The sequence below is a fragment of the Mustela nigripes genome, chromosome 3, assembly GCF_022355385.1.
Source record: "Mustela nigripes isolate SB6536 chromosome 3, MUSNIG.SB6536, whole genome shotgun sequence".
NCBI lineage: Eukaryota > Metazoa > Chordata > Mammalia > Carnivora > Mustelidae > Mustela > Mustela nigripes.
This window is the reverse complement of record NC_081559.1, coordinates 58964520-58987915: the sequence shown is the minus strand read 5'-3', so window position 1 is coordinate 58987915 and position 23396 is coordinate 58964520. Positions and strand designations below refer to the sequence as shown.

The following is a 23396-nucleotide window of genomic DNA, read 5'->3' as shown; positions in this document are numbered from 1 at the left end:
CCCCGCCTCCTTCCCTCTCCCCACCCCCAAACCCTCTCACCCGCGGCAGTCCGGTGCGAGGCCCCCTCCGGAAGGTGAAGGGGATGGATTGGACTCCGCTGGGGAAAGCGGGTGTCTAGAAGTGGTGCTAATGGGAAGAGATTTCTGGTTTCAAAAGAGGATGCTCTGCCACAAAGAGCGGCTCGCGCGCTGGCCTGGGCTCTAGCCGAGGAGAGATCCCGGGAGAACTCCAGAGCTCGGGGGGAGCGCTCCTCGGAAGACCGGGGTCAACATGCCTGTTCGCAGGGGGCATGTGGCACCACAAAACACATTTTTGGGGACCATCATACGGAAATTTGAAGGGCAAAGTAAGTTCATTTGTTCTCTTCTCTCTCCCTCGCTTTCTGCTTTGACAGTGCACTTGGCATTCGCAGCGTACAGGCTGAGGAGCCGGCAACTCCCGGCTCCTTCAAGTTAACAGGCTGTGAAACCGAGGTTCGAATGGCAGCAGGAGTGTTCTCCCCCAGATATTAATTCTGATTTACATTTTAGATTATGGTCTCCATTATAGGAGGCAATCTGATCCTCCTCTCCCACTGCTCCATTATCTGCTTTGCTACTTAATGTCCTACTCTTCTACTATCTTAAAGGGAACGTACCAGTATAGCATGGGTTTATATTTTGAAGATGTTTAATTGTACACTTTTTGAAAGTCAGGAGTAGGGCAGAGCATACCACTGGAACAAGAGAATGTAAATGGTTACAGCGATGTAAGCGGCTATGCAAACTATATTTTACCTTGGTTAAATCGCAAAGCTGTGTTATGACAGGGATGCTTGCTTGCTGTTAGTTTATAGAAGCTAAACTTTGCATTGAATCAATGCAAATATATCCCAAGAAGGATTATCTGGAAAAAGCAATATCTGATCCGTCCTGGTTCCCAATGCAAACGGTTCAGTATTCAAAGCAATATTTCTGCCTCTTTATCATTTCCCTAAATTTCCATCAAGGAATTTGAAAATTGAAATGTAGTAAGTAAATCCCCACAACTAAGAAATTTAACATTCTGATGTGGACTAACTATAAGGAATGAATTATTGTTATATAAATATATTAACTCTAAATCCTTGTTAATTTATATTTAACGTTTCCTTAAATCTACATTAACACACAGTTATGTTGTGCATTTTGCAGTTGTTTTGGCGCTGTATTTAGTGACATGAGGATATAGTACTTTGTGTATCAAATAAACTAATGTATCCCGTTCATATTCTATCTGGAAATAATAAATATAATTTGTGGTCAAAATTTAATAAGTCCTTTGTATTAAAATACCCTCTACCACAAAGGAATTCAAGGTTCTCATAAAGTAAAAGTGAAAAGGTGTTGACATAATATTTACCTGTGTATGTGTAAATATTTTTATCTTCTGGAAAATATATATTATGAAAGGTGAATCTTCAAATTATTGAACTATTAATTAACATGAGATAATTTTATTGCTAACAGTTTCATGTTTTGTTTTTTAACATGGCAAATGTGTAGTATGCCTTAGAGGGATAGAGAAAAGTCAAATCCAAAAATAATAGCTACTTTGAGGAAGTTGTACTTTCAAGGGTCAAGGTTGAGGTAAGAAATTTGTCAGCTACAGGATGTTTCATTGTTTGCCTTTGAAAATATTTATCTTACAATTAAATGGCATTCTGGAAATATCAATGGGACAGCTGCTTGTTTGAGTGTGCCTTAGTACCCTTGGGAGTCACAAGGCTTAAGAAGTAGACTATTTGGGAAATTACATTCTCAAAATTTGAAGAGTAGTTCCTTAATACTTCTTATTAAAACTACTTAGGACCATTAATTTTATGTTTAGGGTTTTTGTGTTCTTCCCTGGGCAGTTAGCAATTTGGGAAGCACCTGCATTTCAGATCTCCTATTATGCAACAATTTCCTCCAGTGTTTATGAAAATCTTGTGGAAGCTCTCTAAAAGATGCCTTACTGTCTTCTTATTACAGATAAAAAATTTATCATTGCAAATGCCAGAGTGCAAAATTGTGCCATCATCTACTGCAATGATGGGTTCTGCGAGATGACTGGTTTCTCCAGGCCAGATGTCATGCAAAAGCCGTGCACCTGCGACTTTCTCCATGGGCCTGAGACCAAGAGACATGATATTGCCCAAATTGCCCAGGCATTGCTGGGGTCAGAGGAGAGGAAAGTGGAGGTCACCTACTATCACAAAAATGGTAAAGTTCATCTATTTAGAATTCTTTTTATTTGATTCCATTGAAATGAAATTTTGACAACCGATTAGTGAAAGTTCATTTGCAGAGAAGCTCCAAATATTTAGTTGTAGATATTTTTTGCTTATATTTTTTACCATTCAAAAAATATGGATACTGTCATTAGTGGACTAATAGGAACAATTTCTTCTTTGAATGAGGGAACTCTGTACTCTTCAAAAGTAGTAACTTACTATAAGTGAGAACAAAGTGCCAAAATTCAGTCTTACTTTCTCCCCTTTCTAGGGAATAACATAAAGGCCAATAATTTACTGATTGTATTGTAATGTATTTGGTAAGAGAGAAATACAGAGTTTTATTTGCTTGAGCTTGAAAATATTTCACAGAGCAAAATCTTGTTGAAAACTGTATATCCGAACTAAAATTATTGCAGTCGTAAATGTTTTTTGGCTTTCAGATTTATTTGATAGGCAACACCTCTTGTTTCTTTTGCTCCTTTTTATACAACATTAAGGGAATTATATAAGAACTTCCAAAATTGGTCTAGTAAAGCTATGTAATAATAAAGGCTGTTCATGTATTCAAGAATTGTCCTAAAATAAGAAATGGACAAAAGGAATTATGATACTATGGAGTTATTTGTACTCATTTTTTTAGCTGCAACAAAATTGGTACTTCAAACTTAAGGTCACACCTCAAATCCAAGGGTACTCCTCCTTCTTTCAGGCTTGTTATGGGCTCATAATATGTTTGACCTATAACCATTCTCAAAAAAAAATACTCATTTAATACACATGCATTCATTAAACATACCATATATAGTATATGAACTCATATGTATGAATATTCACATGTACCCATTTAAAAGATACACATTCTCAAATGTGCACATTTACTGATATTTGACAATTTAGTGCTTAAAGATAAATTAGCTAAAAAATGCATGTTGTAGTTAGTTTTATTGATGTTGCATTATTTATTTTTTTTTTTTTTGCCATTGATAAAAATCAGTGAGGCAGAGGGATATGTAGTCAGATGTTTTAGGAAACCCTTAAGTCTTGCAAATGAGAAAATGAGTGATGTGTTATAGCTTATATGAGATACTGATTAATTATTTGATAAAATACACAGCAGAAATTCTAGCATAGAAAAGGTTTAACTCTTCCTCTTATTTCTTACAATTTAATATTTTATGGTAGAAAATTGTCATTCTTAATTACTAAATTTTCCTTAACATTAACTTGAATGAGTCTATGTGACAAACTATGATTAGAAAGACAGGTTTGCATAACTTTGAGTTAATCTGGAATGAAAACAATTATATGATTATCAGCCAACATAAAGACTGTTTTTAAAGTTCTTCTCACCCCCCTCCCCACCACCACCATTTTTCCATCAGTGGTGTTGGCTTCCTAGAAATAGCCTAATTGCTCTGATGTCTTGAAAGCATTTCTTGGACTAAGCCTCTCACCACCCAAATGCAACTCATCTTTTTTTTGTGTGTGTCTCTGATGCCAACAATTTGGGCTTTTGGAATAATTTGAATGTCTGACATTTTTTCTCCACCTGAATATTTATCACGATGCTGACATCGTGTGCATTCTGGCTATACAGGGCATGTTGGTCAGCATTTGATCTTTATGTTTCTAAGGACATTTCAGAACTTTTTCAACTTATATAATTTAGGTATAAAATGAATTTGGACTGTTAGGATCACTTATATACTTACTATATTTTTCAGACAATATTCTGAAATGAAAGTTGTTTATTATACTTCAAGTGGAATGGTGCTATTTTAAAACCTTGTGTTACTTGTGCAATGGGAGTGTGTAAAGTTATCTCAAAACCCCTAAGAAAGGCAGGTAAATTTGGAATCAAAAACATGAATGTAAAAGTTTCTATAGTAAAGATGCTTGTACGCTGACTAAGGCAAATCTTTCTACCCGAGGGATGCACTTGGTTATATAAATTAAAACCTTCTTGTTTTAGATGAGGATTTACTTGAAAGTTTGCTTAGGTATATAAATATCAACCTTCGGTGATGATTTTGATTCTGTTGGCTTCATTTTCAGATTTGACTCAGTCTACAAGGATTTGGTAATCTTTAGAGCTAATAACAAGTGCTGCTTATTTCACTTTCAATGTGGGATACATGAGATGATGGACCAAGCTTTTTCTTTTTTTCTTTTTCCGAAGAGAAAGATTAATTTTATGACCTTTTCAGATTACAAAGACACAGTAGGACTTGTTTGCTCTGAATGTAATCAACCTGTGTTTTTGAGCCTAGTTCACATACCTTGAATAGAATCTTCAAAGTGCATTGGTTTTATTCACATGGCAACTGCAAATTCAGTCAGAGCTTGTGAAGTTCAAATGCTTTGAAAGTCTTGCCTCTTAGAGACCTGCCAACCACTCTATATTTATAAAAGCAGGAAGGGATAAAATCACCAACATTTTTTATTGGTTTGTTTTTCAAAGTTTCCTTGACTCCTTATTATTGAGGTCCTTTACTTTTGGGAGGTTTCTTGGTTTCTTAAGTATGTACAGTAAATGCTTCCTTTACTTATTCTCTATTTAGCACTTTATAGAAATACAGATAGGAATGTAATAAGCACAATGAGCAAATTAACTAATAGTTGAGATATTGTTTCCACTTTTCCATTCACTCATTCTGGTGTAGAAAAACTTGTGCATGGTATTATTTCTGAAAGCTTGTCTTTCAGATCGGCCGGAGGCTTTATAAGCAGTTTAAACCCATGATCTACGTAATGAGTTCACTTAGATGCAGTGCATGGTGAACTGCCTGATCATTCTTAGGAAACAACACTTCCTACCATCCTACTTGATGTGATTTTATCAGGTACAATTGAACTTGCTGTTTACCAGAATATCATTAAAAAAAAAAAAAACTAGTTATTTGCAGTAGGAATATTTGACAGCCCTTCCTTTGAGGATTCTATTTTACAGTTTAAGTCATTATTGCATAAATCATTCTTGGCAGCTGTGAAGTATTGCTTGAGGTGATAAAGCTGTAAATCTTTTGACATAAAGCTCTAATTATACAAAACTATAATTACACTGAGGCTTACACAAGGATGGGCATATATTTTAATAGTATAATACATTCACTTTAAGCACAACTTTTTAGGGGTGCTTCACTGGCTCAGTCAGTAAAGCATGTGGCTCTTCATCTTGGGGTTGTATGTTCAAGTCCCATATTGGGCATAGAGCTTATTTAGAAAATAAAAACAATTTTTTTTTTAGCATTAGATTGGATTGAGGAATAAAAAACACTTCAGTTATTAAGTGAATATAAGTTACATAGTTTGGAGGTGATGCTAATACTAAGGAAACAGGGAAGTCAGTCATCTTTCAGTTTATTGCTTGTCAGGTTTGGAGTGTGTCATGGAATGGTGCTAGCAGTTGAAGTGCTTTTCCACTTCAGGCATATGTAGACACATGATTTTTATCTTAAATTGTCAAGCAACTCTAAACATTTGGAAAATCAAAGTAAGTTTCTCCAAAAGAAATAAAGGTCTTAACTCAGTAGGAAAACAGGACATATAAAATGCTTTATTTTTAGAGGTTGGAGCATTCCTATATTTTTGCCATTATGCTCTCAGGCATGGTACAATGGCAAAATTGCTAACAAATCAGAGATGTCCCTATCTTTGCCTTGCTTTCAAAGAACTAAAGGATGAGAAGAGGCCGAGGGAAGTCCTTTCTTGATGCAGACAGGGACCAGATCCAGACAGGGCAGCAGTTATGTCGGGACAAAACTCCAGAGGCAGTGTTTGAGCCAGCTAAATTCAAAAGAGGTTTTGGTTTGATAACATTAAATCTACCATCTCTGAGAGTTTTTTTGGAAAGACCTTTTAGAAAGTGTTGCGTTGTTGGAAGTAAAGGTGAAAGTGTATACCGAGTGCCGCCACCTCTCTTTAAGGTAATTTTTTAGGCATTAGAGGAACGTGCTATTGGAGGAGATGCAGAAGAGGACATAAATTCATTTCTGCTTTCAGATATTTGTATTATGGAGGGACTAATGCTCACTTTTATCTTCAAAACCCCAAGATGTTTTCATGAAATTTTTTTTTAAAGGGAAAAGAGTAGACTACGAAGTGGAGAAGCTTTTATATAAATGGAGAACAGAATTTGGGCTTAATTACCACTCTTCCTCTATCTCCCTACTGTAAAATAAACTTGTTTTTGTGTATTTCCTGTCTCCTTTTGTCATTTATACGTAATACTAACTTATTAAAGCAATGTGGTTTACTTAAAACTTTAACAGCTCAAAAATAAATCTTCTAATAGTCCTATAAGTTATATGACATGTGAAATATTCCACTTTCATAATTTCATAATTGTATAGTAGAGATACAGATGGTAGTTTTTAGAGAAGAATGGAATTATATTCTATGTATATGTAATTCAAGCATTAAGAAAAATTTTAAGGAGTATCTTGCCTAGAATTTATTTTGGTGTTCATTTTAACTTTTTGTTTGTACGTTCTCTTGTTTCATCCAACAGAGTACTGTAATGGTAATCTTAAAATACTGTCTTTCATATACCTAAACTTTGTAACATCTCATGGACTCTGGATATTATATAGAGCTTAAATTTGATCAGTGTGTTTATTGAGAAACTCAAAATTCTCCAGAAACATTCTTCCTTGCAATTTGAAAACTTTTACTATTGTCCCAAATGAAAACAAAATGTCCCCAAACTGAAGTTGTGCTATGCTCATCAATCCCCTTTTTACCAACCACCAGCACCGTACCTCTTGCAGCTCTGGTTCTAAAAAGAATCCACAACGTCTGCAGGCTTCGGAGATAACTGCTCAGTTATTTTCACACCCAAGGGACTTGAGAACAGGGTCAGTTTAGGGCAATAGGGATAGGCTGGTTTTAGTGGGAGGAACTGGCTTTCTGGCTTCTAATGGCTTTCAGCATTGTTTTTATTTTTATTTCTTCACTATAAATAGTCACTAAATCAATTACTGGCAGTCAGCAGCTAGGAGAGTCCTAGGATAATTAATTCACAGGAAAGGAGCAGTTGAAGTATGAAATGTTAATATATCAACATTCATCTGGCCATATAAACGAGAAACCTCAGGGTCAGATGGTTTTCTGTTTTGTTTTTTCCTCCCTCTCCTCCCTAAACCCACTGCTCACCAATTCCTTGCATTACTTACATCTGAAGTATCTCTCAATGTGACCTTTACTTTTCCATCCCTGCCAAGTGCCCTAGTCGAAACCCTTTTCATTCTTCTTTGAGAATATTGAGGACTGAAGTTTTCCTTCCTTCCCAATCCATTCTCTACAATGCCATCAGAGAGCTATTTTTTTTTAATTGTTACGTTAGTCACCATACAATACATCATTAGTTTTTGACGTAGTGTTCCAAGATTCATTGTTTGCATATAACACCCAGCACTCCATGCAAGTTCCATCCAATACACGCTCTCCTTAATAAACACCACCAGGCTCACCCATCCCACCAAACCCCTTCCCCTCTAAAACCCTCAGTTTGTTTCTCAGAGTCCTCAGGCCAGAGAGCTATTTTTGAAACAAGAATCACATACACAGATGACTTATTGGAGCCAAGCATCACTGTAAATGAATTTCATATATTAAATGAGTACAACAGTCTCCTAAAACATAAACTCTCATCATCCCCATTTTATGGGAAAAAGCATTGAGACCCTGAGAGATTAATTCACCGAATCGCACAGCTTATAAGTGGTGACATCTGAGACCTTAGCAACTTCACTATATTTGCTGCTCAACGCCCTTATGATACACCTTGACTTAAAAACCCTATCTTAACTCATTAAGGCTCTCTGAATAAAGTTGTAGACTCTTTAAAAGGATTCTTCATCCCCTTCAGAGTTGAATTTGCTTGGGTTTTTAAGTAGGGCATGTTTAGAGGAACCAGCTGAATTCATAGGTCTGACCAAGTTTACCTTCCTTGCACCTCAGTTACTTCCTTGATACATCCTTGGAGAATAACAGCCACTTTGTTAGAGTGATTGGGTGTATTATATACAATAAAATACATAGCATTATTTCTAGCTTGGTCTTTTGCCCATAATATGTACTCAATAAATACCAATTAGTTGAGTATCTTGCCAACTCCATTTGTCTTACGTGTCTTATGTTTCAATAATATTTGATTGCTCTGAGTTTCTCAAACAAGCCCTGCTTTCTTATGTCACTGAGGCTTGCTCACCTTTCTTTCATCTGTAATAAACAGTGGAAAGCCTCATTGAATGGATTGCCTTTCCCTCAGCTTCTCACCCTAAAGAAACTATTATCATCCTTCCAAAGACATATCAAAAGACTTCTCTGTGAAGTCTTTCCTGATGCCCCCACTGCCTGCTTCAGAATATGAACATTCCTTTGTGTTTTCACAACACTTGGTTCTAACCTCTGGTGTAGCACATGAAATATGCTATATATCATTACATATTATTGTAGTTAATTTTATCTGTTTTTTAAAGTTCATTCAAAAAAATATTGAGTCTTATTACTTTCTATGTCCAGAATATACGGAAGAGTACCTGGTATGAAGTATGTGCTTAAGTAGCATTCAGACACAGAATGAAGAGAAGATGAGAAATGGCACCATAGCTCTGGAGAAACAAACAGATTGAGATCTGGAGATCTTCACAAAAGTGAGCTATAGGGAATATGTAATATTTTGATTTTTCTTACTTTCTAAAATGTTCTTAAGAACAGTTTCCACCTGAATTTTATCAATGGCTCTATTTCTTTGCTTATAAGCTAAGGAATAAATCATCTTCATTTCCTATAACTATGCAAATAGCTAGAAAATATTTAATAAAGCATTAGAGAGAAGCTATTAACCAAAAATAACTAACCAGTTACCCGAGTATCACTCGCTTACCACCACATCACAACTACTCTCACTAGTATCTCCAACAAGCTCTTTGTAATAGCTAAACCCAAAGTTCTCTCCTGTTCATTTCTGACTTGAGTTTATTGCTGCATTTGAAACTCTTCTACTGACTACGTAGAGTTGACATTTTATATCTAGTATAACATTTTATTTCTCAGTGTTCCTTGAAAATTCTAATTGACGGTGATGCCTGATCTCAGGGCCATTCAATAATTACAGTGTTAAATCTAAAATAATAAAATTAGTTTATTAATAATAATTAAGAATTATTATGAATTATGATCATCAAATGAATGTCTTCTCTCTCTTAACTGAACTATCTGCATTTAGCAAAAGTGCTAAACTACTGAGAAACTATCAGCAGTAAGACATTAATCAACATAGTGAGGAGATTTGTTCCATTACTGAACAGTTAAGGTAAAATTGTCACTTGTCATAGGTGGGTTAAGAGAAATCCAAATACTAGGCTCCTTTTGCTATGACTGAACATTGCATATCTTTCTCTTAGTCCTTTAATTTATATGAAATGTCTAACTAAGAAAACCAAAGTAGGGGCACCTGGGTGGCTCAATCAGTTAAGTGTCTGCCTTCGGCTCAGTTCATGATCCCAGGTCCTGGGATCAAGCCGTGTGTCAGACTTCCTGCTGGGTGGGGAGTCTGCTTCTCTTTCTGCATCCCCTTCTCTGCTCATGCTCTCTCTCTTTCCCTCTCTCTTGAGTGCTCTCTCTCTCTCAAATAGATTAAATCTTAAAGACAAAAGCCAAAACGCAAAGTACTCTTTCCATGGGCAGTCCAAATGGTGACTGAGAATGTTCCCTGTGCCCTTTCCTCTGTTTAAGTAGGTCTGTGTGTGTACAAACCTTTTTTCATGGTTCCCACTGTTTTGTGGAATGTCTCACACTACTTTTTATTTTGAAAATGAGTAAGACATCCCTGGCTCGTGCTTGGTGTGTGAGGACTGGAGAGGAGTGTGAGAGGACAGAGAGTGCATTTGGCCCTTGGTTGTCAGCTGTGTTGGTAAACTCATCTGAACTAGACTATGTGGGGCTGCCCCAGCCATGCGGCTCTGGCTTACCTGCTTTTTCCTCTGGGTGACCAGTCGGGTGACATTGTGATAGAAAGTGGACTCTCACCATTGCTGATTTTATTGGGGTTTTTTCTTCCTGTTCTATTCTGTTTTTCTCTGCTTTCCTGAGGATCATGGGGAGTGCTCCTATTTGTCAGTTTATTTGTTTTGATAGGACATTGATTTTTCTGTGTTGTTCAAAATATTGGTTTTGAGAAACATGTAGTAACAGCATGGGTTCAAGACACCTCAGAATGGCTGTTGCTTCTCATGCTGACTTTTGACCTTTATGTGAAGAACACCATAGTTAATTCTAATCAGTGAAACCTGTGCTAATGACCCAAGATAACTGGTGTGACGACAAAAATGAAAGTATAAAGTTAGTGGTGGTTTCATAACCAACATCTCAAAGATCAAGTAAAGAATAAAATCTAGGACAAACTAAATAGGATACTTATATTAAAAAAATAATCCATTTTTGTTAGAAAAGATCACATATTGACATCATAATCCTTGGGTTTTTGAGTATATTAAGATCACATCAATTCAATAAAATCAATGTTAGAGCTATGCAACATCATATGTTATATAAACAATTTTTCATCACGTTCCCATGGACTTCTCTGAGCTAAGTTAGTTAAAACTTCTTCTGATTATATGAACCATCCATGTTCTTTAGTAGTGTTAATCAGTTAATCTTGAACTACATATTTATTTAGGTCCTTTATACACACAGATGTGCTCTCCAGGTTTTGAGTCCCATGGCTGTAGTTCATAGACAATAGCCCTTCACCTTATTTCTCTTCTCCCAAAGGACTAATGTTAATCGAGTTCCAATCTTGTGACTGGCTCTTTATATACATTGCTTTATCTGATTTTCATGACAGCTTTGGGAATAGATATTATCCCATTTTATAGGTTAAACTGACATTCAGAGAAGTTGAGTAAAGTACTGAGGATCACAAGCTAGAATAGAGATCAATTTAAAATCTAAATTTGTCTGTGGTTATAAACTTAGCCTCTAAATGGTACACTTCTTAAGCCTCAACCTACTCCATATTGTATGTCTTAATGGTAGTTCTTAATTATGGTTTCTTATTATCTGAGGTGTGAATCTGATTGATTTAATTCACACCAAAAATTGAATGAAGATTTAGCCTAGTTGTTTTATACTTTAAACAGGACTGTATCATTCAAAAGGGATCTCTGTCAGGTGGGATGCTCAGTTGCAGAGGAATGAGGATAGCTAATATATGCCTATAATCTTTGCATAATTATTAATGGCACTTTTTTTTTCCTCTTAAAAGCGTCCTCACTTGGGACTGTAAATTATATCGTCAACTTAGATTTGGGGGATATTTTTAGTTAAGAGATCCTCAACTACTATTTATCTAGTTCTTATCTAAGAAGTTTGGAAGAAAACTCTTACGTTAGTGTGATTCAATGGCAGAAGCTCTGTTGTGTTCTTATCCTCTTCTTCCTACAACGAAGTTTTGTTTCCTGGCAAAATTACATGATTTGGCAAAATTCATCACTAGGATGTAAAAGGGAAATCCTAAATTTACTGGTGTAGAGAGCCTGTGGTTTATTTAAACCACCTTTAATTTTCTTCATCATGTTTCCAAATGTCAGTCTTAATTTCTGCTATACACCCTATTATTTTGTGCTTCTGAGCTCTGCCCAAAGGCCACTATTCTCTTCCATGCCTGGTCCTCTCTAAAGGCCCTGGGCAACCTTGTCTACATTTTCTAACATTTTTTTCTTAGCTCTGTTAGAAACACTTATGAATTATCTTGTAATAATTTGTTTCTATGTCTGTCTCTTGCACTCAGTGTTGAACTCTTTGAAGGGCTTTTTTGTTAAGGCACTGATTTTTAAAAAAGAAGAGAAAGAGAGCAATAAATAAATAAATTTTAAAGAATCCAGGGATAGCATATTTAAAGAAGTCTAATTAGTTCGACATACTATGCCAGTCATCTTGCTAGATGCAAGAATTGTAAAAATTGTAAAACCTACATTGTTTATAACTAACTTAATAATTTGCTGCCATGGGGTTTATATATTATGAAGCAACTTATTGTAATACTTAATCTGTAGCTGTTCCTAAAAAGACATGACAACTAATCACCCCTGTTTAGTTAGCCTAGAAGGAGAGAGGTAGATGGCCAGGACAGTCCAGATAGATCTTTAATGCCTACCTAGTCAACTGATTCTGATGGGGGCATCTTCAGGTCAATAAAATAAAGAATACATCTGTATGCTCTATAATAGTATATGACCATTTGAAGCAATCGCAGCTCCCCCTGGATGTCCTTAGTCGAATATGCAGAGTAAAATAGTTACAAATCCTTGCCATTAGTCTGATGTATTTTTCTGCAGTCTTTCTCTAAGCACTGAAAACAGCTCCATACTTGCATTGGTTTCCCAACCCATTTCATTCTTTTCCCCAAACCCAGAGTCATAAGTTGAGATGGTTAGGCCTGTTTGGTATCAGCAGACACTTCATCAGTCACGTCCCTGAAACGGGATTTCACCACCTCAGCCAGGACTTCATATCTCTGCTCTCTCTCACAGTGATTTAACTTTGCTGTCAAAAAATTAGAAAATATTGAGAAACAGGAAAAAGGACCTATAATTTTTTTACCTAAAGAACAAGCATATTTTCTACACACACACACACACACACACACACTTTCTGTTTTCTTTGCTAAGACCAGGACAGCTTATAGACCAGTGTCTATACCAAACTGTAGCCTGTTTTCTTCACTCAGAAATTAATCATTGTGTAACACTTAACACGTGGACAGTCCATAAATTATTTGAATATTCACAAACTATTACATTAAAGGAAGTAAAGTATTACCAACAATACTTTATTATCAACTTTTCACAGTTGTAAACACATACAAAGAGGCTCTCTTGCACACTTGTGCTATTGTTCTCTTAGTGTATATTCCTAGAGGTATAAGTGCTGGGTAAAACAGCACTTTTGGTACCTTTTATTGAGTTCTACTTCAAAGCTGATGCATCTAATTGCACATTTACTGTGAGTAGTAAAGATGGGCAATCTTTTAAATTCTTGTTGACCCAAAAAAGCACATCATTTTTTTCATCACTGAATTTAACCTGCAATCTTTATTGGAAAACACAAGTAGAAAATATTTGATGCAATTTATTTTCTTATTTTAAAGAAAATAATACTCAGTATTGCCAAATCTAGGGAGTGATGGAATTCTCTCTGAGTAGCTGGTTGGGCAGATTAGACCCCTCATCCCACACCAGGATCACTTTTCCAAGAACAGCTCTTCACATTCACATTTTCATTTCTGTAACTTGCTGACTGCTTCCCAAGCCTCAGATTCAGAAACTAGTTCTAATTATTGACTACTTAGCAGCATTCTGTGGACATTTTGTCCTTTCTATTTGGAATAAATTGGATTTGAAGTTATTTTCAGTATTTTGTACTTTATATTATCTGTGTAAATAACAATGAAAATCTCGATTAATGAAGAGAGTTTTTATTTGGTAGTTTGCATCTGAGTATGTATATGTATAGCTACACATATTTAAATATTTTACAGTTTTGCTTAGATTTGACGTGAGAGGCATGAAAGGTAGTGAACTCATAATAATAAACATTCAGCTGAGATACCATGTAACAGAAACAAAATGTACTTAGAAACCATAAATGACATTAAATGCTTAGAATACACAATAATATATAAGAAATGAACAAATGACAGAAACTGAACATGTAGTTGATAAACCTGTAACTTTATCCAATATAACACCACTGAAATGACTGCAGACAAAGATCATTCTCTTCCTAGGCTGCCTTGCTTAACCAAGACATGCAGAGCTCAGGTAATCTGATCTTTCTAGCTGTGACTCAATTCTCGGGTCTTCCCTCTAGGTGTTCTTTATAATGAATGTCACTTAACCAAAGCTCAGTAGGATTTATAGATTCCCAGATTGCTCTTCTCTGAATTTGCTCCCTGAATGAAGGACTACACAAAAATGCCACTAATGATGCACAGCCTTGACTATCCCGTTAGCTGGCTCCTACTCAGTTCTCTCTCTACCATTGCTGGATTCATTTCTTTGCAGTTCATGTTTCCAGAGTGAGCAGAGGGTGGCCTACTGAAATTTCATACCCACCAACATTCATTATTTTTAATATATTCACAACAACGTGAGTACAGTGCGAGTTGCACAACATTTTGTTTTAATTATTCGCTCCTTTGAGGATGCCAAAACTTCAATGATCAGTTTCCCTCTGGAGAATACTTCATGTAAAAGAGTTCTGTTAATACCTTTTGTTATTAATCTACTTTTTAAAGTGTAATGGATACTATGTTTTCTAAATCTTTACCAAGTCAGTTTCACAATACATTCTTAATTTGTCTTCAGTAAAAGAAAATAAAGACAAATATTTGGTTGAGCTACAGCTCAGCTAATGAAACTTAATCTGGAGTGTTAAAAAATAGGCAAGAATATTTTCATAAATACTTCTCATATGGCATTTGAAAAATTGTTAATAACATTTAAAAACACTTTTTCCAGAAGAGAAGGCTTAGATATTTTAGTTAGAATATCTGAGGTTATAGAATTTCAAAATTAAAATATAAAGAATGAAGATGAAGCTATACCTTTTTTTTTAATTTTTTATTTTTTATAAACATATATTTTTATCCCCAGGGGTACATGCCTGTGAATCTCCAGGTTTACACACTTCACAGCACTCACCATAGCACATACCCTCCCCAATGTCCATAACCCCACCCCCCCTTCTCCCAACCCCCTTCCCCAGCAACCCTCAGTTTGTTTTGTGAGATTAAGAGTCATTTATGGTTTGTCTCCCTCCCAATCCCATCTTGTTTCATTGATTCTTCTCCTACCCACTTAAGCCCCCATGTTGCATCACCACTTCCTCATATGAGGAAGAAGCTATACCTTTTAACTACATTAGCTGCATGTTGATTCACCTGGAGAAGACAAGCAAAAGAAATTCCAGACATTTCATTTTCATTCCAGAAGAAGTTATATGTGCTAACTTATGTTAAAGATTCCAAGAAACAAACTTACGTTGAACATTCCAAGAAAAAAAAAAGGGGGGCTTTCAGTAATGACATTATAGTATTTTAACCAGGCCCCCTTCCTACTGATTCCACTGTTCCAGAATTGAAATAGTCACCCTTTGCCCATCTTCACAGCTAGTTTAAGCATAACGTAAGTGAAAAATCAGATGCTGGATTGTTGTTCTTTTTGCTGATATTAGTCTATTTACATTCATGCACACTGGTATCTTGCTACAGAGTTAAGACTGGGCCTGTGAAACTATCCATCTGTGGCAATGCTGGATAATGCAGTGTGGTTGGAACATTTTAATAATATTAACTATCATTAATTGAGCATTTACAATGCAATGGTACTCTTCTAAAATCTCATTTTTCTCTAATCCTCACAACTTCCTATGAAGTAGGGAGTCCCATTTTACAAATTGAAAAGATAAAGTCAATAAACTCGCCAACGCTGCACAAATAGTATAACATAGCTGCAATGTCAGGGCAGGTTGTCTTCTTTCAGAGCCTATGTCCTCAGAACTCCAGGACCCCCCTGGGCAGGCCTCCTGTCCAGGCGTTGGCCCTGATACCCACAGTGTTCACATCTGTAGTGTCAAGTCCTATCTTGACGGAAAAGTATGAATTGTTTTTTGATTTGAGGCATATAAATGTTTTAAATTTGGAGGCTTCTGATCTTCTTTTCTTAAATGCAATTAAACAAACACCTGCTTCTGGTGTTTTGAAAATAAATTCATCTCTTTCCTCACTGCCTAATTCAGTACCTTGCAAAAAGCAGCTAATCAAAAATAATCTTTAAGGGGGAGCCTGGGCGGCTCAGAGGGTTAAGCCTATGCCTTCGGCTCAGGTCATGATCCCAGGGTCCTGGGATCGAGCCCCGCATTAGGCTCTCTGCTCAGCGGGGAGCCTGCTTCCTCCTCTCTCTCTGCCTGCCTCTCTGTCTACTTGTGATCTCTGTCAAATAAATAAATAAAATCTTTAAAACATATATAATCTTTAAATAAATCAATTCATTAAAACATGAGACAAACTCTCTTAACCATTTGTGGGTTTTTTGTTTGTTTGTTTGTTTTCTTTAAGATTTTATTTATTTATCTGAGAGAGAGCATGAGAGAGGGGAGGTCAGAAGGAGAAGCAGACTCCCCATGAAGCAGGGAGCGCAATGCGGGACTCGATCCCAGGACTCTGGGATCATGAACTGATCCGAAGGCAGTCGCTCAACCAACTGAGCCACCCAGGCACCCTCTCTTAACCATTTGACCTGCCAATACTTCTTTCAATAAACTGGAAGTCATCTCTTGTCTATTTGGAAAGGATGGTAAAGAGGGAACATAACATAGTGGCTAAGATCATGGAGGAGTCAGATTGCCTAGGTCTAAATGTGAACATACACATTGTGTGATCTTCTGCAAGTTACCTAACTACCATGTCCTCAGATTCATCATCAGTGAATGGAGACTCTGGTAGTACTAGAACCTATCTTATAGGTTTTGCAAGGACTAAATGTGTCCATATTTGTAAAAACACTTATAACTCCTCCTGGCACCCAGTAAGTATAATGGGATTGTTAACAAAGGAAATAATACAAACAGGAAAGAAATGTGTTAAAAAGAATTGGGTTAAAAATACATAGTAAGTTGATGTGCTAAGTGAGTGTTGTGCTCAAAAAGAAACCTAGAGCTGCATGTGTGACTGAATAAAAAATGTGAACCAAATTTTGATGTCAGTAGGTAAAAGAAGACATCAGCAGTATTTCTTAAAAATTTAAAATGTGAAATCCCAGAAATTTTACCTTGGAGATTGTGGCCTCAAATTCTGCATAATTTATCCTTAGACCTATTTTGAAATACTAAAACTTGTTTTAGGTGCGGTTGCCCTGATAATGTCAGCAGTCTGGGCAACTTGGACTCTGTGCACAGATGTCTTTCAGCTTCATTGCAACCCCAGTTCCAGTAATGGTATTCCAGAAACCTGTGTGTTTTGAAAGAGTAAGTTCAGGTCACAGTGAGGTGTAAAGTCAGCCCCGCCTCCTCCCCAAAAGCTTAGTGGGAAGCAAGAGATATCTTATTCAGCTCAAAGATATGGAATTAATTGAAACCTATTGATTTCAATAAAATATTTGGATATAGATGCCCACGTATAGCTGAGGAGACCATATAACTTATTATCCAAAGCAGGATTCTTTTTGAAATAAAAGGAGAATTTATTAATAATTTCACCAGGAGAACATGAAAAATCCAGAACTGTCCAAATTGGATTTCTGAACACTGTAAGTACAACCTATAACTGTCACGGTGTGTCGGGTTTTCAAACTGTATACCATTCTGTAGTGCAGACTCTTTATGAACATTTTGTAGCTGTCTGAAAGTAGTGAGTTTAAATGTAGCGACTCATTCTTGTGATGCCAAAAATGCTTACTGTGTAGACAAAGACAGTATCTTGCGATCTGGAGAAATGAGTCAGAATTCCTCCAAAGAATATATTGCACCTGCTGACCTCTTTGAAATAAGACTACAAATGAATCTTTCTATAAATACCATGTTGAAGGTTCTTAGTATAGGACTTAACTTCAGCCACTTTGTGAACCACAGTGAGTCATAAGTTCAGAATGGACTAAAAGTAAAGAGACTGAGTTCATTGTTGAATGCTTATAGTCCTTCATAAGGTACCTCTGACTCTCAGAGGTCCTGTAAGGGATCTTATACTTGGAATCTGTAAAAACATGGTGTGTACAGGGTGTGTGACCAACCGTCTTTTTCCCAGCTTTCCTGTCAGACTGTAGTCATATGTGTTAGTCTGTTTGTAATCCTGTGATAAAATAGCCTTCCTTCATGTATACAATTTGTTGTGTGTATAGGATATGTATTAAGTAGAAGGAACAACCCCAGATAAGTTGGGACAGATAGCATTAAAGAAGAAAGTTATTAACATTCTAATAAAAGCAATTTAAAGAAACAATAAATCCATTCAGATTTTCAGTACATACTAAATTATTAGTTCTCATGATTTTAAATGGAAGTTGATATTTCCAAATTTAAAAAGAAAGATATAATTATAAAAAAATCAAAATTAAGCAATAAGCCATTGTTTTTCAGAGGAAAGTTAAGCAAAAATGATACAACTGGCATTCTCATATTGTTAGTATTTTTCTAGATCCAATACAAACATAAAGGAAGTAATTTTTGAATGGGAAAATTGTGTTTGTAAATAAATTTAGTTTTTGCAGTGTTATAATCCATAAAGGAAAAACAATAACAACAACAAAAACAACTATGAATAACAGTAATTATGAAAGTCCTTCTTTCCTTCCAGATTCAGTTAGCTGTCTTTTTTAAAATACTGTTGATTGTTGAGGCCATTGCCCATGATGAAACATTACCAGAAGACTGTGAGAAAGATAAATGGAAGTTTAGGGAATTATACCCTCCACACTGCTTTGTTTTCCTGTCCATCTGTGGAGTCTCATGCACTTTATATTTGCTAAATAAAAGTTCATGGAATAAAGAAACACCCGAATAAATACATTGATTTATATGTGGAAATAGAAGTTGCATTTTTGTGGGTGATCATATTTTTTGGCTGAAATGTCATCTCTCTTAATGAACTAGGATGGAACACACACACACACAGGCTGTCAAATCAGCATTATTTTCAATTTAGCCTTAAGAAGTCACAGAAGAGAGCAGCCTATATTCTTGGTTTAGGAGTGATTTCTCTTTGTCCCTTACCCTGCATTCTTTCTCAACTCCCTATTCTAAACAAAGCATAATGAGGTGGACATGGCAGAAAGCTTTGGCAGCTGGAAAGCAAAATGTATTATCATCTTTCAAATGGCACCCAGATCAACATTATTCTTTTTCAGATTAACATTATTCTTTTAAAATTACAGGAAAAATCCATATGTCTGACTCTAAAGTGATCATATGATCACTCGAATTAAAATTTTTATTTTGGAAAATACTCAGACCTACAGAGAAGTTGCAAAAACATTATAAGGAACTTTCATATTACCATAATATAGATTCAACTTTTGTTTATAAGTTGCCACATTGGCTTTATCTCTCTCTACATTTTCTGTGTGACATATAAACACTGCTCTTTTGTGTCTATTTACTTATTTTGCTGAGACAATTGAAAATTATATGTACAGATCATAACCCTTCATCCTTAAATATTTCAAAGTTTTATCCATGAGTAACGAGAAAATTCATTCATGTAATCACAGGTTAATTATCAAATTCAGAAAATTTTGCATTGATACAATACTGTTATCTAATATGCCCTTTAAATTTTGACAGTTGTCCCTGTATTGCTCTTTAGCTAATTAGTTCTTAACAATTCATGGTTTCAACCAATATGGTACATTGCAGTTTGTTGTCTTGTCTCTTTAGTCTCCTTTAAATGGATGACTGAGTGACTTCCTCAGCCTTTCTTGTCTTTCCTGACATTGACATTCTTTAAGGATATGGGCTCATTGTTTTGTAGAATGTTCAGTTTTAATTTGGTTGACAGATCGTCATAACTTAATTCTTAACTTATGGGATTTGTGTTATGTATAAAATATAAATGATACTGTATCTTTTTCAGAAGCACTTAATATTAGTTCGTCCCATTATTGATTTTAACTTTCATCACTTGTCTTACCATTTTTTGCGCGGTTTGACAAAAAATTAGGAAATAAAATTTTTAAATATTCTTAAAATCAGCATGAATATCACAAATTTAACAAAAACATTCAAAACATCTACATTAAAATAATCACAAATATTATTAAGAGAAGTTAAGGAGCAAATAAGTAAATACAGAGATACTACATGTTCATGAATTAGAAGTCTCAATACTATAAAGACGTGTAGTCTTCCCAAATCAGTCTGCAATTTTAACCAAAATTATGGCAGATTTTTTTTTATATATAAAGTAACAAACTGACTCAAAAACGTATATGAAAAGGCCCAGGATATGTAATAGCCAAAACAATTACAGAAAAGAAGAACAAAGTTGGAGAATTCTAACCACCTGATTTTAAGAACTACTATTATGCTACAGTAATCATTATGGTAGAGTATTGGCATATAGTACAATTAAGTAGATCAATGGAACAGATAGTCCATAAATAGATCCTCACATATATAGTTACTTGATTTTTTATAAACACCAAAGTAATTCAGTGGTGAGAAATGCCAGTCTTTTCAATAAATGAGCTAGATTAACTGAAAAATGGATGGAAAAAGTAGTTCTTGACCTTTACACTATACTATGCACAAAAACTAATTTGTTAGAACTTGTATACCTAAACATAAAAGCTAAATTTATAAAATATTAGAAATAAACAACAAGAAAAAAATTTATAACGTTGAGTGGGCAAAGATTTCCAAGGAAATATCTAAAAGTCATTATCCATAAGAATGAGAAGTAATGAACTGGACATCATCAAAATTAAAAATTTACGTACTTCAAAAACTTTCATTAAGAACATGAATGAATCTTAGAACATTGAAAAAATAAAATTAAGATGTTAAAAAAAAAAGAAAAACAAATACACTATTGACTTATCTCCCCCCCCCAAAAGAACTTGAAAATTCAATAGACTGAGAAGAAAATGTCTCCAATATATTTATTTGACTAAGGAATTATATTTTAAATACATGTGTATATATACCATGTACCATATAATAAATATGTGTATATGTCTACAAATCAGTAATGAAAAGACAACACAAATAAAAATTATGGGCAAAAGATTCATACAGATACTTCACAAAAGAAAAATATACAATGGCCTTAAAAGCACATGAAAAGGGAAATAGGATTTAAAACCAATGTAAGATGCTATTTAATGCTCACCAGAATATATAAAGTGAGAAGACTGACAGCATCAAATGTTGGTGAGAATATGGAGCAACTGATAGTTTCATACATTGCCAATGGGATTATAAAATGGTATAAATACTTTGGAAAACTGTTCAGTGTTTCATTATAAAATTAAATATGCACCTACCTTCAGATCCAGCAGTTTCTCTTCTAGGTAGATCTTTATCCAAGACAAATGAGAATATATGTCCACAAAATGGTTTGTCTAAAATGTTTGCATTAGCTTCATTTATAATAGCTCCAATCTGCAAACAACGCAAGTGTTCATCAACAAGCAAACAGTTAAATTGTGGTATAGCTGTCAATGGTATACCAATCAACAATAAACAATAACAAACTATTAATATGAAAGAGCAACATTATAAATGATTTTCAAAAATATGTTAAGCAAAAAAATAACAATAATTAATAGTGAGTAATTTTATTTATATATAGGTCAATATTAGGAAAGACAAGCTAATCTATGGTGATAAAAATCAAAACTCTAGTTGCCTTTTATGGGGGGGTGGGAATTGCATGTAAGGGAATTTGAAAATGATGGACACATTCTAGATCTTGATTGGTGTGTGGATTATATGATTGTCTATATTGATCCAAACTTAACAAACTGTATCCTTAGATTTGAATTTCACTGTAATAAAATCGCTACTTACATTCAGAGTCAGATAGTTTTTTTTCTGTAACCATACAATTGTTACAGACTTTAATATGACTTAAATAAATGCATCAAAGGAAATATGATTTTCATCATAGTAGTAAAAATCACAACTAATAACTCATTTTCTGCCCTTTTTTTTCAAAGTTGAAAGACATTAGTAATATCCTGAAATACCAACGAGGATTTATTTTCATGATTAGGAAATAAGAGGAGTTACACACTTGATTAGCAACTAGTTTTGTTTATTTCCCCCAATGGCCTCTCAGATTTTAGCAGTGCCTCAAAGACACTAAATCTATTGTTTTGTTGGCCTATTTTCCATCAACTTTCACCCCTGGTAAAAGTGGTAATTCATAATTTTAAATCCAATATTTCATCCCCTTTAAACTATAAGCCAATTGCATTTAATTCTTTCCTACATTAGTAAATGGTATCTCATTTCTGTTTAAGGGCATTATTATTTTTATTTTTAAGTGGCAAATGGATCTTCATTAATCTGTGAACCCTTCAGGGTAGGGTACTCTCTATTGATTTCTGCTTGTAGTTTTCAAGATTCTATTATGGTTAAGGAAGAAAAAACAATTTTAATGAGAGTCATTTTTTTGTTGTTATTAGATGTAGATCCAAAGATTCTCCTAAAATAAAATAAATGAGAGGAAAGAGGAAAATGGAATGGTAGGACAGATTTCTAACTAGAATTTTTTAATCTAGAGAATAAAAGTTATGAGGAAATCAGTTGGGTAATCTGAAAGATATATACGTGTTGCTCATGTGGCCAAATACATCTTTTCTTCACCAAAATCCTGAAATCTAGAATGACCTAGCTTTCTTTGAAAGAGAGCACGTTTAAATGTATGGTTATATTGAGGAAATAAATCTGTCCCCAAGAGATGGCATTGATTAAATTGATGAATATCCTTTAAAATAAGTTTATTTGTGGCTGCTAGAGCTGAAACAGATGTGTTTGTGATACAAACTTAATGTTTTATTGACTCGTTTAAGACTGACACAAAGACACAAAGAAAAACCAGTTTTCCTAAGTGATCATCCCTTGGTGTCCCCTTTGCTTTCAAGGATGCAAAATCCATCAGGGCATTCTGACCCAATTTTTGTGTTCCTTACTTTTTTTATTTCTCTTTATGTTTAATGGATTAAGATCAGTTCAAAACCACACCTCAAACCTAGGGAATATACAATTGCATTACTTTACAAGATTTTTCTAATGACTGAGTATTGCTCACATTAACATAATGAGAATTGAACTACATCCTACTTATTTTGTCATGTGATAAACCACTAAAGATTATTGAGTAACTTTATTGGGAAAATTTTCATGTTCTCATTTTTTAATATTATCCTTCTGATTACTTTTATTGGTTTGGAATCTTTAAAATTTCACAACTTTAAACAGAGGCTTCATTTTGGTAATTCTGTTTTACTAATTATAAACTGTTTAGAATAAGTTAGAGGATGAGGTATATCCTCTCCTTTAATTCTAGTAAACATTAGATTGGGATCTTTTGGTCTTTGACTCTGAAATATTTAGAGAGATTGCTTCCTGTGCGGGGGGGGGGGGGGGAAA

General features: G+C 34.9%; 1 protein-coding gene across 1 annotated transcript in view; it reads left to right on the top strand.

Annotated features, from left to right (window-relative positions):
• Positions 1-114: 114 nt before the first annotated feature.
• The window catches only part of KCNH7 (potassium voltage-gated channel subfamily H member 7), a 485779-nt gene continuing 462497 nt past the window's right edge, over positions 115-23396 (top strand). The window contains exons 1-2 of the mRNA XM_059392755.1: positions 115-347; positions 1993-2223. Coding sequence (XP_059248738.1) covers positions 272-347; positions 1993-2223 — 307 coding nt within the window. The 5' untranslated portion in view covers positions 115-271. The remainder of the gene's footprint in view (positions 348-1992; positions 2224-23396) is intronic.